The 17,896-nt window shown below is 30.9% G+C and overlaps 3 protein-coding genes across 3 annotated transcripts; 1 reads left to right on the forward strand and 2 right to left on the reverse strand.

Moving 5' to 3' along the window:
- Nucleotides 1–1,794: 1,794 nt before the first annotated feature.
- On the forward strand, nucleotides 1,795–4,622 carry LOC105782164 (syntaxin-51). The gene is made up of 6 exons (XM_012606700.2): nucleotides 1,795–1,999; nucleotides 2,695–2,913; nucleotides 3,063–3,265; nucleotides 3,353–3,453; nucleotides 3,564–3,608; nucleotides 4,250–4,622. Exons 2-6 carry the CDS (start codon nucleotides 2,699–2,701, stop codon nucleotides 4,379–4,381), a joined length of 696 nt encoding a protein of 231 aa, XP_012462154.1. The 5' UTR covers nucleotides 1,795–1,999; nucleotides 2,695–2,698; the 3' UTR covers nucleotides 4,382–4,622.
- Nucleotides 4,623–8,498: 3,876 nt separating this feature from the next.
- Nucleotides 8,499–11,328, reverse strand: LOC105782161 (cell division protein FtsZ homolog 1, chloroplastic). Its single transcript, XM_012606698.2, has 6 exons — nucleotides 10,884–11,328; nucleotides 10,231–10,330; nucleotides 9,884–10,113; nucleotides 9,584–9,751; nucleotides 9,081–9,314; nucleotides 8,499–8,901 (listed from the first exon to the last, which is right to left on the reverse strand). The coding sequence occupies exons 1-6, from the start codon at nucleotides 11,127–11,129 to the stop codon at nucleotides 8,635–8,637; spliced, it is 1,245 nt and encodes a 414-aa protein (XP_012462152.1). The 5' UTR covers nucleotides 11,130–11,328; the 3' UTR covers nucleotides 8,499–8,634.
- A 464-nt stretch (nucleotides 11,329–11,792) lies between these two features.
- On the reverse strand, nucleotides 11,793–14,277 carry LOC105782166 (V-type proton ATPase subunit e1). Its single transcript, XM_012606706.2, has 4 exons — nucleotides 14,124–14,277; nucleotides 13,911–14,038; nucleotides 13,220–13,267; nucleotides 11,793–12,140 (listed from the first exon to the last, which is right to left on the reverse strand). Exons 2-4 carry the CDS (start codon nucleotides 14,006–14,008, stop codon nucleotides 12,074–12,076), a joined length of 213 nt encoding a protein of 70 aa, XP_012462160.1. The 5' UTR covers nucleotides 14,009–14,038; nucleotides 14,124–14,277; the 3' UTR covers nucleotides 11,793–12,073.
- Between the last annotated feature and the right edge of the window lie 3,619 nt (nucleotides 14,278–17,896).

Genomic DNA, 17,896 nt, shown 5'->3' on the forward strand with positions numbered 1-17,896 from the left:
CTATCGATTAGGGAGAAATTATTATATGACCACCTCGTTCGAGTCAACAACCTTGACTAGAAAAGAGAATAAGGAGATCATGCTTCTTATAGTCGAGGAACTACTTCACCCAAATGAATCACCTTCAGACATTGTATGATCATCATACTCAACACTTATCTCTTGTATGGGCAACATGTAGGCAACACTCCAAGTCATATTGAATCCCCTTGAGATCTCAAAAAAAAAAAACAACTAGCACTATGGTTACATCCAAATACATAGGGGTGAGCAAAACTCGATTCGACTCGAAAAAATTCGAATTTCGAGTTAAACAAATCGAGTTATTCGAGTTAATCGAGTTATTTGAATCAACTCGATTTTTTTTCAAATTTCGAGTTCGAATCGAGTTGAGTTTTCGAATTCGAATAACTCGAATAATTCGAATAATTCGAATATCAAACTATAATATTTTACATTTTTACCCCAAACTCCCAAACCTTTTTACTTTTCCCTCAAAACTTTTACTCTTTCCCACTTTCCCCCCAAAACTTTTACTCTCTTCCCCTCCCAACCCCCCCATCTACCCAAAATCCATTTCCCACCAAAATTTTACTCTCACATTTACTTTTTCTCAAGATTTTACTCCCCAAAACCCTCAAAACATTTTATTTTCCCTTAAAATTTTTACTCTCTCCCACTTTTCCCCTAAAACTTTTATTCCCTTCCCATCCCACCTCTCATCTATCCCAAACCCTGCCCCCATCCAATTTTTTTTTAATATTTTCCCTCCAAAATTTTACTCCCCTATTTACTTTCCTCAAACTTTTATTCCCCAAAACTTTTATTTTCCCCTAAACTTTTACTTCTCACCCTTTACTCTCAAATAAAAATCAAAATTATCTAAAGAAAAATCACTAAACATAAATAGTAATAATTTTATTTATATCTACTATTTATATTATTAAATTAAATTTCACATTTTATATTATTTATATTATTGAATTGTTTAGTCATATTGAATATTTATATTAAAATTGAATTATTAATTATGCCATAAAATATTCGTGTTAAAATTTTATATTGGTATCAATTTCACATTTTATTTTTAAAATAACTTTTATTAAAAAATCATATTTTTATATTTAATATATTTTTAATTCCAAAATACATAGTGACAAGAATCAAGATAATTGAAATAACTAAGTAAGCAAAGAAGCTAACCAAGATATAAAAAATTAATAAATAAATTATGAGGTGATGAAAGTTAATAAAAAATTTGATTAAGGTGGACAAATTTTATTATGATGGGTATAATGACCCAAAATTATTTTTTAAAATTTAACTCGAACAAATATATTCGATTCGATTCGAATTCCATCTCACTCGACTCGATTCGAGAAAACTTCAAATAAAGTTAAGATGATAAAATGATATTCGAAAACTCGATTAACTCGAAAATTTTTTATTCGATTCGATTCGATCGAATGCTCACCCCTACAAATACACATGCAGGAAACCTACCAAGCCTTAGTTACTCCTCAAAACACATGTTTGGAGGAGCAAATAAATCTTCTCCACTTGATGAAATTACTTTAAAATACTTTCAAACTAACCAAAGAATCTTCTATGCTTCTCCTAAATCATCAAAACAATCTTAAACAATGCCATACGAAACCAACCTCCCCCTCCCCATTATGTATCTAATAAATACTAGAAAATAAGGAAATGGACAATTCCCTTTTTTTTTTTTTTGGGGGGGGGGGGAGAGGCTACTTTTTATTTAACGGAAAGAAAATGCCCCTAATAATGTGCTAAACGACGCTGATGTTACTTCGGCTCTACGCTGTCGTTTAATTCCCCAATTCAACAATCAAAATTTCAACCAAATTCAGGAAATTTCAGTTTTTGTTTGGTTACTTATATTCAATCCAATCTCCCTCTCTTGACCCGATCTTTCAAGCTTTTCGTTTTCTTTGGGGTTTGATTAGCTGCTCATTCAATTTTACTTCTCCTCGTTGTAAGTTACTGATGAATTTTGTTTATTTTTCATTAAATTCTCATTTTATGCTATGGGTCTTTGTTTAATTTCATCGGAACTTGGGAATTTATTGTTGGGTTTTGCTTCAAGTTTCCTTCTCTGTCTTTATTTATTCTATTGAGGTTAATTCGATTGCTAAGTTTTTCATTTCTTTTATATCAATATTCATCCAGCTGTGAATAATTGAGATCATACCCTGTTCGAAAAAGGTTTTTTTTTTCTTAAAGTTTAATTAAGGTCTCTTAAGAACCCATTACATATGGATTTTTCTTTGAATTCGACTTATTTTAGCATGATCTAAAGGAAAAGCGGAATTCTGTCGGTGGCCCTAAGTAAAGTTAATTTTACAAGGTGAACAATTGAACATAATATGATTGCTTAATTCTTTTTGGATTTTATTGATATTTATCCTGTTTTCAGTACAAGATCATATCTAGTTGTAGAAGAAATTTTTACTTTTTTTCTTGCGAGTAATGCTCTAATTCTTCAACAGAAGCCGTTGTAGGGATAAAATAAAAGGGAAAGTTTCTTCTCATAATCATTCCTGGTTAATTTTGAAAGCTCAATTCAGCTTCTGTTAGCTCTTATTTGTTGTTCTTTCATTCTCTGATTGTGTGTATACTTTATGCTTTTTTGGTCCTTTAAATAATCTTTTAACCTGATTACCATTCAAGGTCAATGGCAGCTTCATCAGACCCTTGGATAAAAGAATATAACGAAGCAGTAAAAATTGCTGATGATATCAATGGCATGATATCTGAAAGAATTTCCTTACCTGCATCCGGACCGGAAACTCAGCGTCATGCATCGGCTATAAGAAGAAAGATTACAATTTTAGGGACTAGACTTGATGGATTGCACTCCCTTATGTCTAGACCTACTGGGAAGCCCTTGTAAGTCATCTTAATTGAGGTGCATTTGATTTTGATCATATGACTTCTGGGGTTTTAATATGTCAATTTGATGTTCTTTGCAAATTGAATATGCTATAGTATGAGGAATAAACCGTCTTTTTGTCAATGCTTCATATTTTTTGTCACAGAACAGAGAAGGAGATGAACCGTCGCAAGGATATGGTTGCAAATTTGAGATCAAAAGCAAATCAGATGGCTTCTGCATTCAATATGTCAAATTTTGCGAACCGAGATAGCCTGTTGGGGCCAGAAACGAAGGCAGATGCCATGAGTAGAACGGTAGGTTCGGATAACTCTGGCCTTGTTGGTCTTCAACGACAAATAATGAAAGGCAAGTATTTTAGTTTCAAATGGCATCCCTGGTAACTTGTGAAGTGGCTTTAGTTCCTTTACTTATGAAGGTGTCTTTTTGAAGCAGAGCAAGATGAGGGTCTTGAGAAGTTGGAGGAGACAGTTATAAGTACAAAGCATATTGCATTGGCAGTCAATGAAGAACTTGATCTGCATACCAGACTCATTGTATTTTACTGTTTTTTTCTTCTATACACTTTTGCCTCTAAAATAAGTGCTTAGTGAAGATTACTCATCTTTTGTGAATTTTACATTATATGTGTGCTCCCTCTATGCAGGATGACCTGGACCAACATGTGGAAGTTACCGATTCTCGCCTACGGGTAAAACACTTATAATTAATTAACATTTTAAATGCACAGCAGAATATCTTCCTTTTCTTTTTGTATGAAACAAAATCCAATGACTGCTGTTTAATATATTTATCCAGTACCCCTACTAGAGATGGGCATTCCTGTAAAGTGGTATGCGTCTCTTTTTTTATTTTCACTTCATGGTAATGAATTTAAGCCTCAGAATCTACCAAAACATGTCATGTGGTGGGAAATCTTTGGTGATGAATCTCGTCAGGGAGGAATGATAGAATTCATGGTCATTCAAGCTGTGTGTTTGAATAGATAAAGATCTCCTCAAGTAAACTAAGAATTAGATGACTTTTAACCACTGAATTATGTTAGAACCAATCTGTTTGTGTAGCATTCTTTGGCTGCTAAGACTTGAAGCAAATTAAAGCAAGAAGGAATGTCTGATAATGTTAAGAGTTTCCGTCCAAGGTGTGAGAAATGATGGATTATTTGCAATTTGCTTGTTCAAATGGATGCTTGTTTTTCCTTAACTGCTTAAAGTCTAGAAAAGTTTAACTTTCTAGCTCTTTAACACTATAAAATATACACACGAGTTTCCTAACAAAATGAAATTATACAATAATGGTGGATTCTAAGAATTATGTGTTCTTTGATAACAGAGAGTGCAGAAAAACCTGGCAATTTTGAACAAGCGAACAAAAGGTGGTTGTTCCTGTATGTGCATGCTGTTAGCTGTTATCGGTATCGTGGTTCTGGTCGTTGCCATTTACCTTCTGATCAAATACTTATAATACCAACGATTGCAAACAAAACAAGCTAGCCATTGTTGTATGTGGGTGTCGTGTGTGGAATTCGTTTTCAGTTATTGCCTCCATGTTGGGAACTTCTTATTTGGCTTTGTCCCACTCCTTTTCCTTTTATTTTTTTTCGTTGAAGAAGCTGAGCCGCACGAAATATGTAAATTTACAAGTAATTTTAGTATTGTAGACAAATTTTAACTATCTATCTTATGTTCTTCCTTTTGTTGTTGAATCTAAAGCATTGCCTGCCTCAGCCTGCAATATGGGCGGGGCTTAGCTCAATGCTGGATCCAGATTGGCCTTAAAACAAGTACAATAGGTTTACCTGAACATCTCCAACACTAACAAGGATGTCGAACTTCTCTAGCAACATTGGATTTGCTCGTATGATGTTGTTTGAATGTGTCATTATAGTCCATCTATATTTAATGAAATGATTGTTCATGAGTCAGGTTTGGGTCGGGCCTATGCATGATATTAACACACTTTATACTTGTTGAAATCCACCTTGACTCAAAATATGGGTGTAAAATTTTATTCAAGCCAATCCATATTTGTAAATGATTAATCCAAATTCATTTTAATTTCACTCATATTATTTTTTAAAATTTTAAAAATATATATATTTATATTCTTTTAATTCAATATTTAATATTTTTACTTATTGAAATTATACATATAGTCGTGTTAACATTTTTTAATGTTTACATCATAATGAGCCACGAAACCAATAGAATCTGTTTTAATTTTAAAAGGCCCAAATTTCATGACCCAAAATGAAAAAATAAAAACTAAACCAACTGGCCCAAATCTAAAAATAAAAAAGCCAACTCAAGTTACCCAGCCCACATACAAAAAGAATTAAAAAAACAAAAACAAAATCTAAAATTAACAATGCCGGCGGAAAACAGATCCAAAAGCAAATTGTAAACTAAAAGAACTAAAACCTGAAAATTTTCTTCACAGATTTACCTTGCAAGCAATTGAAAACCTAATACTTGATGCAAAAACATATTAGATTTTGATCATACGTTCTTTAAGAGTCAATGATAGAAGGTCTCCTTTTTTTCATTTTAAATCCAAAAATGAAAATCAGAAGAAAATAAAGAAAGAATAACTCAAAGTGATTGAAGATGAATCAACAGGAGAGAATTAAAAAAGAAAAAGTTGATGTGAAGATGAAGAATACTCGTTGGGAGCCGTAGAGGAGAAGAATGTAGGTTTAAAAACTCTTTCCACCTTTATCAGTAAAATTAAGAGTAAATGTCGATTTCATGAAAAAATTGAAGGATATAAGTCAAAATTTTGATTAAGAAAATAGGTTAAACTTTTTATAAATATGACAAAAACACGTTAAAAGAAAAGTACTTTACGGAAATTGCTTTCTTTAATTAGGTATTATTATGTTCATCATTAAATTCCAAGTTTGAATCCTATCTCAAGCACATTTGCTTTTTTTTTTGTTTTGTTTCAAGTTCTTTTGTTAATCTTTAATATTTAGTTACTGTTTTTAATTAATAAACATTTTATTTTCAAATTTTATTTTATTTTAATTTATCTTTTAATTAATAATTCTTTTATTTATATAAATAAAATGATAAATATGTAATTATATAATGAAAATAAATTTCATTAGGTTAATATAATAACTCCATTATTATGTAGTTATATAATGAAAATTATATATTTTTATAGATGCCGTTATGTTAAAAATATTTTATTTTTGAAGAGTATCAGCTTTTTTTTCTTTTATATAATTTGTATATGTCAAATATTTATTTTTTCCACCTATATTGTGATAACGCTAAATTTTAATATTATAAAATCATCATACCTACATTGTAGGTGGATAAAATAAACATTTGACATATAAAACTATATATAAAGAAAAATAGATCAAAAATTTAGTTGATGTTTTTAAAAGATAAAATATATTTAACATAAAGATAAATATCAACAATATATATTTTCATTATATAATTACATATTTATTATTTTATTTATATAAATAAAAGAGTTATTAATTAAAAAGATGGATTAAAAATAAAAATAAAATTAATTAAAAATTTAAGAAAAAGCTTGAAACAATATGAAATAAAAAATACAAATGTGCTTAAGAGAGAAATCAAACTTAAGACTCAATGACAAAAATACTAACATTTGACCATCAAAAGAAAACCCATTTTGTAGAAAACTTTTTTTCAAAAAGCGATTTTCTCAAGACGTGCTTTTGCAACGTCTACGGAAAAACGACCTATTTCCCTAAACAATCAAAATTCTTATTTGTATCCCTAAGTTTTTCTTGAAATTGGCATAAATTTCTAATTTTAATATATATCTTCATTATATAACTACATATTTATTATTTTGTTTATATAAATAAAATATTTATTAATTAAAAAATATTTTTAACATAATGAAATATATCAAATATATTTTATTAGATAATTACATATTTATTAATTTATTTATATAAATAAAAAGTTATTAATTAAAAATAAAATAAAAACTTGAAAATAACATGCTTATTTATTAAAAAATTAACTAAATATTAAAAATTAAGAAGAAAAAAGCTTGAAACAACAAGAAATAAAAATATTGCTTGAAATAAGAATTGAACTTAGGACTTAAATGATGAAAATAGTAATATTTGACCATTGACATGTCCAAAAAAGTATTATTTATAGAAAAACTATTTTTTTTGGCGTTTTTGTCACATTTATGAAAATTCTGCCTATTTCACTAAATAAGACCTATATTAAAAGTCAAAAAAGCACTTTTAAATGGGTTACAAACCCTTGCCAGCAAGTAGGTCTACATTCGCTCTTGAACTATTTTTTTTATCCATTTTGATCCCAAACTTTAAAATTGATACTTATTTAAGCTCATTCTATCAATGATAGTGAAAAAGTGGGGATAATGCAACTTTTAATTCCCGAACTTGACAAGTAAGTTCACATTGGCCTTGAACTTGACAATTAGGTTCACTTTGGTACCTACACTTTTTTTGTTTACTTTGGCACATAATCTTAACAATTAGGTCCATTTTAATCCCCAAAGAATGTCACATCATCACTTGAAAAATAAAAATATTTTAGATGATAACATAGTACAATACCTTAATGTCATATTCAATATTTTAACAATTGAACTGATGGTTGAACATGTTAGACCACCAATTCTCGATTCAATTAGTTTGATCAATTCAACCATCAGACCAATAATAATTAAATAAATAATTAAAATTCATAAAAATCTAAAAAGCCAAGTAAAACCAATTTTACATTTTATTTTTACTTTTTAGATTTTTATGAATTTTAATTATTTATTTAATTATTGTTGGTTTGATGATCGAACCAATCAAACTGGTTGAATTAAGAACTATTGGTCTAGTTTGTTTAACTATTGGTTCGATTATTAAACGTTGTATATGACACTTTGAGATTATGCCAAATCATCTTCTAATTTTTTTTTTTTTTACTTTTCAAACTTAGAGTGTCACATTATCAAACTTTTAGATTTTCAAGTTTAAAGATTAAAATGAACCTAATTGTCAAGTTCAAGTGTTAAAAGTGAACTAAAAAGAGTACCAAGTACCAAAGTGAATCTAGTTGTAAGTTCAACACCCAATGTGAATTTACTTACCAAGTTTAAGGACCAAAAGTTACATTATCCCCTTTTTTTTTTAGGTCATTAACACAATAAACTTTAATGAATAACGATTTTCAAATTTAAGGGTCAAAATAGATAATAATAAAAAACTCAAGGACTAACATAGGTCGAAAGTTACATCATCCCTTGAATAAAAATATAATAATTATTTTTTATAATTAAACCAGTTAAACCAAAACTAGACAGAGAATAGGAGACTCAACCGGTTCGATTTTTAAAACAAAACTCGCAACTTCCCCTCTTCTTTGAAGTTTCCATAGAAATTCGTGTAAGTTAGCTCAGTAGCTTATCATGATCTTCCTAGCCACACCTTATTTCAAGAAAAATGAGCTACGTAAATTGAATCCATGTGATAAAATTCACAAGCTCTTTATCTAGAGGCATTTCAGGTTCATGTCTTCATACTAGTTTGCTATTTAAACATGGACATATCTACTTTGGACTACTAAAACTCATTAATTATTGAAGAGGCGCACAATCATTTAAAACAAATGGCAACTAAAGACTCATGAGCTTCAAGATCTTTACACAACTAACAGCAAAAAGCAGGTAGAAAGAAGAGATCAGGGAAATTAAAAGAATAGCCTTCGTTGAGATGATCCGGACGGAACAGTTGAAGGGGAAGATGGTTTGAGGGGTAAGGGTATCCCCTTTCTTTCATGTCCCCCTGCAACTTTGTCATTCTGTTTTGCAGCCTTGGGGTCAGTTAATAATGTCTTCTGAAATGACTGTGAGAAGCCTGTAGCAATAATAGTCACATGGATCTCCCCATTGTATCGGTCATCGACAACAGCACCAAATATGATGTTAGCCGAAGGATCAGCCAAACTAGTCACAACCTGAAAATCAACAAAAACTAATACAGATTACAAAAAGAATTTCTGGTTAATATCTACAGACTACAACTATATCCGAAAATTAGAAGTATATAACATAAAATGCATGCATTTCAATTTCCATAAACATGATAAAATCGAATCAGCAAACAAGAAATCAATGGTTCCTAACAACATAATACCTGTGATACTCTATTAACTTCCTGCAAGGTTATATCTTTTCCTCCAGTAATATTATATACCACACCAGTAGCAGACTGAATTGATGACCCAATGAGGGGAGCCAAAGTTGCTTGCTCTGCCGCTTCTTCTGCACGGTTTTTGCTAGATGAAACTCCTACCCCAAGCATCGCAGTTCCAGAATCTTTCATGACTGCCTTAACATCTGCAAAATCCACATTCACCAATCCAGGTATCTGCAAAATGAAATGAAGAAATTTCAATAATAGACAAAACTCAAAACCGTAAATACTTCACAGGAATAACAATCATAAAACCAAGTTTCAAATGGTTCGAGCATTTAATCATTTATGGCCAAGATGATAAATGCATCACCATATATATTCAATAGTTATTGCAAGACCAAAGGTCATGATTGTTAACTGGAATGGTGAAGCTGAATCTAAAACCTCTAAAAAGGGTCCAATCTAAGAATATCTAGCTTGCATATGAGAGAATCAGAGACCGTGATTATATCTGAAATTCCTTGTACACCTTGGCGCAGAACATCATCAGCAAGAAGAAAAGCATCTTGCAGAGGTGTCTGCTCATCAGCAATATCAAGCAGACGGTCATTGGGAATCACTATGAGAGTATCAACATTCTTTTGCAACTTTTCAATAGCCTCCAGTGCCTGCAAATATAGAGATAAAGACAATTATTTAGACATTAAAATGATCAAAAGTTTAGCAGCACATCAACTTATTGACAGTTATAACATCCCCCACTATCCAGAGCATTGCATGGAGGAGTTAAATGGACATGCCTGCACAGTTCGTTTGCGTCCCTCAAAGCTGAAGGGATAGGTTACCACACCAACAGTCAAATAACCAGCCTCCTTGGCTATCTGAGCAACAACTGGAGCAGCACCAGACCCAGTGCCTCCGCCCATGCCAGCAGTTATGAAGACAAGATCTGAGCCCTTAAGAGCATTTGCAATGGCATCTCTAGATTCCTCAGCAGCTTGTTCACCCAAAAGTGGATTTCCACCGGTGCCTACATGTCAGTCAATTGATTCACATCATCAACCAAATATAAAGCGAAGTAAATAGCCCTACAACCAATCACAAGAAACAAGATGATGTTTCCATTGATCAAACAAGAGTGCTCGACCTAGTCCACGAGTCAAAAGCTCTCCAATCTGAAGTGGGTTCTCGGCAGCAGACTGTAATAGTGCTTGAGAATCTGTGTTTATTGCATAGAAATCAACACCCTAGTTCCAGAACAAAGCAACAATAACATCAGTAATTGCCTCCAAAATAAAAAAATAAAACATTGTGGCTATATTAATGTATTCAACACCTAAGTCCTTTCAATTATCATTTCCATTACCTTCATACATGCGGTTTAAATTCAACCTACCAAAATCTCAGTAAAAGGGACAACGAGAGACAAGTTTTTAGCTCACGTAGAACAAAGGCAAATTCACATATAAGCCATAAACTAATCATGAAAAACTAATTGTCCAAATGTCACTGATTTTGTACAAGGGAAAACTTGAAATTCTTAAACTCAATCTCCTAACTTCTCAAATTGACAATCAGAAGCCATCAAATCAAAATACAGGCTAACCCACCAGCAAAACCATTTCAAGTTTTTGAGTCCAAAAATGGGGAAATCCCCAACAATCCTCCATTTTTCAAATCTCAAGCTAAAACCACTCTGAAAAAAAAAACATTCCTGAGTTTTGAGGCAAAAGAGCCCACAAAATTTCACAAAATTTGCAGACGTTAAACAAAACGCAAATGAGAAAGCTGAAAACCAACCTGTAAACCGCTACCAATCATTCGATTAACAGCATTGTTACCACCTCCACCAACACCGACCACCTTTATCTTGGCAGTTTCCATTGGAGCAAATGAACAGGCTATCCCTCCAAAACGGTGACGCGTCCTCAAAAAGCTTTTCTTCAATGAAATTTTTGAAGAAGAACGTAGTCTTGAAGAAAACAAAGAAGAAGAAGCGGTTATTGATATCAATTCCTTTGGGCTTGTTACTTGAAGTGTTGCCATTTTTGACAAGGAAAACAAGGGGGGAAAACTGCCAAAAAAAAGGGGTTTTCTTTTTAAATGATATTTGATTGAATGGAGAAGAAAAGAGAGAAGCTTTTAGGGTTTTAGATAGATTTTCAGTAAAATTTCAGAATTTCATGTGTTGGGAAAATATTTCTGAGAGACCACTTGAAAGTTGCAACAGATTGGATGACACTTTCTTTTAGCGGACTCGGATTTTAACAATAGAACGTCACAACGACGGCGTTTGGTCTTCTTTTTCATATATTACCTCAAATATTTTTTCCCTCATTATTATTTTTAAAAAAATTGAAATTGATGTCGAAAATACGATTTTAAGATAGTTGGAAATAAGAGCTGAGAAGCAAAATTTGAAAAGAGGATAAGTCTGAACTGAAAATTAAACGTTTCAAGATATTATCTTAAAATTAGACTTTAATTTAAAATTTATGGGCATAAAATCTTGTTCAACTAGTGATGAATGATTTCTACATATAAATTCAGGTGATCAGCTTATTAAATATCATCTTTAAATACAAACATATTAATCAATTAAATTATATTTTTTTCCCTTTGGTGAGGAAATTGAGTGTGAAGATTGAATACAAATATGTTTCAATTTTCTATATATTTGATACATCAAAACAACACAAGGCATTGCTATTATTCTCAAAAGATATATAATCTTTTATTTTACCAAAATCTCATAATGTCCCATAGAACCCTAATTTTTATGAAAATTGAATAAAAGATGATAATATAACAAATGAGAAACTGATGACAAGTGCCAACACAAACTTTTAAGTTCCTGCTCAAATTCGGGTTACATACAGAACCAAACACCAGAAGACACAAAAATCATCCATCATAGCTAAATTCAGATGCTCCTCAGTGGTCGATTCACAATCACATTCTCGGTTCTGAAACATAATGTGTAAAGAACTTCATTCCCCTTCACTCAAAATGGGGACAATGAGTGGTTTCATTTGTGCAAGATATACAATTGCCCACCTATCAAAGAAAAAGAATTGATATTATAAACTAGAAAGACAATTAAATAAGACAATGTTTGCTTACTACTAAGTGCTCTACATGATAAAATTAGTTTCATCAGAATAACTTTGATGAACGAGCATCCCACACCCAAAAGATGCCCCACATAGGTCTTCCCTGAAAACGTATGTGGTCCTAAAATCTTGGCTTAATATAGTCTTGGAAATCCTGTTTTGCCTCCAAGTCAAGTTCCTCACTCAAATCCTTACGCCGGAAAGAAAAACCACTGCTGGAAAGCAAGCGAGTGACTAGGCAAACTTACTTCTTAGGTATTGAGGTATTAGGCGCCATAAACAGAAGTACGTAATAAGTACTAGGGAGGGAAGAAAAAAGGAATGCATGCTTGGAGGTTCAATAATCTATGAAAGGATGCATATTTATGTGATGAAAGTAAGAAGTACATCATTTGTATGAATACTATACAAGCATTCAAGAGTCCCAGAGGAAGAAGTAAAACATATTTACTGTTCTTTTAAATGATAAAATTAGGAGCTTTATCATCTGCCATGGAAACCCTTAACCCACCTTATTCCACAAACATAGCAACCATCAAACTCTCATACATTGGCAGCATTATGTAACATAACAAATCATGGTACATAACAAGCTCAGCCATTAAAAGGTATCATATTCAGTGATTTCATAGCCAAAGAATCTAATCAAAATGCTAGACAAGAAATTATTCCAAGTTTTACGACAATTCTTTATAAACAGCTTAGAATTAGGTCTTTGCAATGCCGTTCAAATTTACCATACGTCAATATCCTAATACTAGAATATATATACATAGAGACACACACACGCCTAGAAGAAAAGCAATTTCCAGCTACACAAATGAGAGGAAGAAAGGAATTGAGAATTGACATTATATTATACTGTTTATCTAAACAAAATCTGGGAAAAAATTAACATGGCTAACCGGATTCCAATGTTAATAATCATCAAACTTTTAAGATGAACTGTGTCTAAAAAATAAAATAAAATAAAATAAAAGCTACTATGAAGAAAGATAAAATGTAAAACAAACATAAACTTACATCATCCAACAACAGACAGTTGCTGTGATTACCAATGTTAGATGGAGCCTGCAAAAAGCAACAAGAAAAATGGTTTTCAATAAGTAGCTACAAGGAAATCTAAGAAGGCATTAATCTCATTGGCAGGGGATAACAATCCAACAAAAGAATTCCCAACCCAATCTTTAGAACCTAGATGACAAAACAAGTTATATGGTATATAATGGTTCAATATGGTTATATTCATTTTTTTCAAGTTTTAACATATATGTGGAGAGTCCTTGGGTATCATGTCTGGATTTGAGCACAGGCATTTCAAGAAAAAATGAACGCTCAAGTGTAACATAAAATGGTACTACATAATGAAAATCGTTAAAGATCAGCTTGATAGATTACCACCCAACACAATGATAGGAGATAAAATTCATTCAAGTTCAGAGTTAACAACCACATCACCTACAACTGAACATTGGTTCACAGTGATAACTCGCTATTCACTTCTATTGCCAAATTAAAGCATATTTCATTCATATACCAATCAAAATATGCCCTTTAAACATAATTAAAGGAACATGAAACCCAGATTGAGAAAAAAAATACTAAAATTTTTAGCATATGAAATTTACATTAAAAAAAAAGTTAATAGTCTAATAGAATAGCAAATTTAATTCTTTAAAAGAGAGAGGGAGAGAAATTTTTAAAGGGCACTTACAGATTAGCAGAGGGACCTCGGTTGCAGCAGATTCTGGTACAAAGAGATGCAATTATCCCAATCACAGCAAAAATTAGGGTTGTTACCAAGAAACCCATATCTCAGATCTCGGTTTTACACAATAATTCCTGCAGGAAAAAAATCTGAAAACTTAGATATGAGGCTCAGCAAAGAACCAAAATAAATTTGGAGATCGAATATAATTCCAATTACCTTCTCCTTGGTTTCTGAAGAAAAAAAAGAAATCCAAGAAAATAACAGTAATTGAGATCTTAATTAGAAATAGGAAGCTTCGTCTGAAATGAGGTTTTACATTTTAAGTTGCGGATCTTCAAAACTAAATTGGCCAACATTCGGCCGTATTGGACTAAATGGCCCAATTTTGAAATAAATTGGCTTTAAATATTTATATTATGCATAGAGTATATTGCATTTTGTTCTATCTATTTAAAAAATAAGTAAATTAGTATCTATATATTAAATTAAGGAGCAAATTAGTTTTTCTGTTAAAAAAATCATTTATTTTTACTATTAAAAATCGATCTCTATATATTAGAATGAGGCACACGTGGCATACCACATGTAATTATTTAGTTATTTTGTCAACAACGCAGTTTTTAACAGTAGAAATAGATGAAATTTTTAATAGAAAAAATTAGTTTACTCTTTGATCTAACATACAAGGACTAATATGCTCAATTTTTTTTAATATCTAACTTTTAGAACAAGAACCTTTATGGTACTTTTAACCTATGAATTCATTGACATTTTTAGTAAAAGAGACAAAATGTAATTTGATACTTAGTACAAGAATCTTCATTATACTTTTACTTTATCCATAAACCTTAGACATTATACCCATGACCCGAAAATTACAAAAAATCATTTTTTTTCAGCCATATACCATAATCAGATTCAAAAAGTCTACCCTGCTCATTTTGAAGCTGCACAAACTCCAATACAAAAATCTTAGGACGTTACAAATATTGAGTCAAATAGTCAATGTTCCAATACAACCAAAAGAAGGGAAAAAGAGGGAAAAAATATTTAAAAAAAAAGAGTCTAATTATGAAAGAAAAAGAAAACATTTAAAAAACCACTCTGCTTTATATCCTATACTATAACTCGCACTTTAAGAAAAACTAAGAAATTAATAAATACATGAACTTGAATTGTTATTTTTGCTAATTTATTACATCTAAATTGTTAAATTGATTATTTTGTTAATTCTTTGCATAAATTTTATGAATAACTGGTTGTCAAATTAGCAGTTTAATGATAAGGTTTGATAACATTATCTAATTGACTAGTTTTAATGAAGTACAATGATTGACATATAAGATTAACTACTAAATGAACAACCAAGCAGGTGTCACTATTTTGAAGTGAGATTGTAGTTAAAATTAGTATTATGTTATATAAACATAAAAATTCAAAATAATGATCGAAGGAAGTTATTTATTTATTATCATTTCTACTAAAATGTTTATTAGGAGCTAGTTTGAGAAGTAACTTGAAAAAGAGATTTTAAAAAATTATGGCTTTAACATTTTAAATATTTAGCATTCTTATAAAATAGTATTGTATATCTTAAACATGATGTTGTAAAGTATGTGTTGGTCTAAACGGTTGTTGAGTTACAAGTTGTGTGCTTCAAATGAGTGGCTAAGGGAGTAGACACCTTTTTGAGTATTGTGACAATAAGCACTACACCAAAACAAGCTTTTAGCTGCGCTTGGACAAAAAACACCGGTAAAAATCGAGTATTAGCTGCGCTTTATGGAAATCACCACTAAAGAACGAGCATCAAAAAACGCCGCTAAAAATTAGCATTAGCGAAAAACGCAGCAAAAAACCAAAGTCCAACAGCGTCATTTTCGTACCTTTTGGGGGCTTTAGTGGCGTTTTTAAAAAAGCGCCGCTAATACTCAGGGCTTTAGCGGCATTTTTGAAAATGTGCCGCTAATTTTTTTTTATCTTAATTGGTTTATTTATATCAATTAAATAAAATTCAATTTATTTCTAATTGAATATTTAAAATCTTCAGAAAAAATAATGACACGTATAAATAATTTGAAATAAAACACATGGAAAAATTAAAATACTATTATTTAAAATATTTTTAAAGTTTTTTGGGTACATGATTACTGATTGTTTCTTAATTTATATATTAAAATTTTCTTCTATAATCGTAAAAGAGATAGTATTAATTTTAAAATATTAAATTAATTATCACTATAGTTTAGGGTTTTTAGTTTAGGGTATATGATTTATTTAAGATTTAAGGCCAGTTTAGGAGTTACTATTTTAAGGTTTAGGGAGTATGGATTTAGGGATTATGGTTTAAGGGTTGGGATTTAAGGTTTAGGGGTTAAGGGTTAGGGGTTTAGGGGTTAGACGTTAGGGGTTAATAGTTATGGATTTAGGGTTTAGGGATTCAGGGGTCGAGTTAGGGTTTTAGTTTTAGATTAATTATTTTTTAATTTATATTTTAAATATGTTCTTATATAATTGTAAAAGAGATAATAATAAATTTGTTTAGGGTTTAGTTTAGGTATATGATTAATTTAAGATTTAAGGCCGTTTAGGAGTTACTATTTTAAGGTTTAGGAGTATGGATTTAGGGATTATGGTTTAAGGGTTGGGATTTAAGGTTTAGGGTTAAGGGTTAGGGGTTTAGGGTTAGACGTTAGGGTTAATAGTTATGGATTTAGGGTTTAGGGATTGTGGGTTGAGTTAGGGTTTTAGTTTTAGATTAATTATTTTTTAATTTATATTTTAAATATGTTCTTATATAATTGTAAAAGAGATAATAATAAATTTGTTTAGGGTTTAGTTTAGGGTATATGATTAATTTAAGATTTAAGGCCAGTTTAGGAGTTACTATTTTAAGGTTTAGGGAGTATGGATTTAGGGATTATGGATTAGGAATTATGGATTAGGGATTATGGTTTAAGGGTTGAGATTTAAGGTTTAGAAGTTTAGGGGTTAGACATTTTGGGGTTAAGAGTTAGGGATTTAGGGTTTAGGCCTCAGAGGTCAGGTTAGGGTTTTGGGTTTAGATTAATTAGTTTTTTAATTTATATTTTAAATATGTTCTTATATAATTTTAAAAGAGATAATAATAAATTTAATATATTGAAATTATGAGTATAGTTTAAATTATTTAAGAGATATATAATAGATAGACTTTATATGTATTGAATGGTTAATTTAGGGTTTAAGGTTAAGGTTTACTTGAGATTCGTTAAATGATAAAATTTTATACAATTAATTAATGCTTTTATATTTAAAAATTTAATCTAAACCATTTGATATATTTAAATATTAATTTAAATAGAATTAATAAATAAGTTTAAAAAAGTAATAGATTGATATAGATATTTAGGTATAATTATTTATTTTGGAGAGAATCAAATAAAATTAAAATACAAAAATAAAACAATTTTTGTTCAAAATAAAATATTTTTTGTGACGTTTGTCATAAAATAATCAACAGCGGCATTTTTTTAGCAAAAATCATTTTTCTTTAAAAAATCGTGCCATTTTACCCCAAATCCCCCCCCCCCCGAAATCCCTAATCTTCCCATGGCCGACAATATTTTCTCAATTGCCACTCTCCAACAAACACTCTGCACTCCCATGGCTGATGAGACCTCAAAGGCCACTCCACAGCCTTTCACTCCCTTCTCTGCCGTGGTGCCCGCCCCTTTCATCGCCGTAAAAAATAGTAAAAACCAGCAGAATGATGGAATAACTAAATCCAAATCCCAAATTTTCTATGTTCTTATAGAAAATATTTGATTCTCCCTCCATCTTCCAATCTTTTTAATTCCCTTCCCATTACAAATCAGTTTTCCATTCCAAACCCTAACAAATGGCACCTTTGGACCCTCACTCCTTCACTGACTCTCACCACCCTTTAACCACCAACATCTCCCTTTTCCTTTTCTTAGACTTCCCTTCCGCCACCATCTACGGCGTCG

Source organism: Gossypium raimondii, chromosome 13, assembly GCF_025698545.1.
Source record: "Gossypium raimondii isolate GPD5lz chromosome 13, ASM2569854v1, whole genome shotgun sequence".
In the NCBI taxonomy this organism is placed as follows: Eukaryota; Viridiplantae; Streptophyta; class Magnoliopsida; order Malvales; family Malvaceae; genus Gossypium; species Gossypium raimondii.

Coding starts and splice junctions, on each gene's coding strand:
- LOC105782161 (XM_012606698.2), bottom strand. CDS start 11,129: ATGGCAACACTTCAAGTAACAAGCCCAAAGGAATTGATATCAATAACC. Junction 10,114..10,230: donor GCTTTTGACTCGTGGACTAG/GTCGAGCACTCT, acceptor ACTGACATGTAG/GCACCGGTGGAAATCCACTT. Junction 9,752..9,883: donor GACGCAAACGAACTGTGCAG/GCATGTCCATTT, acceptor CTATATTTGCAG/GCACTGGAGGCTATTGAAAA.
- LOC105782164 (XM_012606700.2), top strand. CDS start 2,699: ATGGCAGCTTCATCAGACCCTTGGATAAAAGAATATAACGAAGCAGTA. Junction 2,914..3,062: donor AGACCTACTGGGAAGCCCTT/GTAAGTCATCTT, acceptor TTTTTGTCACAG/AACAGAGAAGGAGATGAACC. Junction 3,266..3,352: donor TCAACGACAAATAATGAAAG/GCAAGTATTTTA, acceptor TTTTTGAAGCAG/AGCAAGATGAGGGTCTTGAG.
- LOC105782166 (XM_012606706.2), bottom strand. CDS start 14,008: ATGGGTTTCTTGGTAACAACCCTAATTTTTGCTGTGATTGGGATAATT. Junction 13,268..13,910: donor CGAGGTCCCTCTGCTAATCT/GTAAGTGCCCTT, acceptor TGCTTTTTGCAG/GCTCCATCTAACATTGGTAA. Junction 12,141..13,219: donor ACTGTCTGTTGTTGGATGAT/GTAAGTTTATGT, acceptor TTTCTTTGATAG/GTGGGCAATTGTATATCTTG.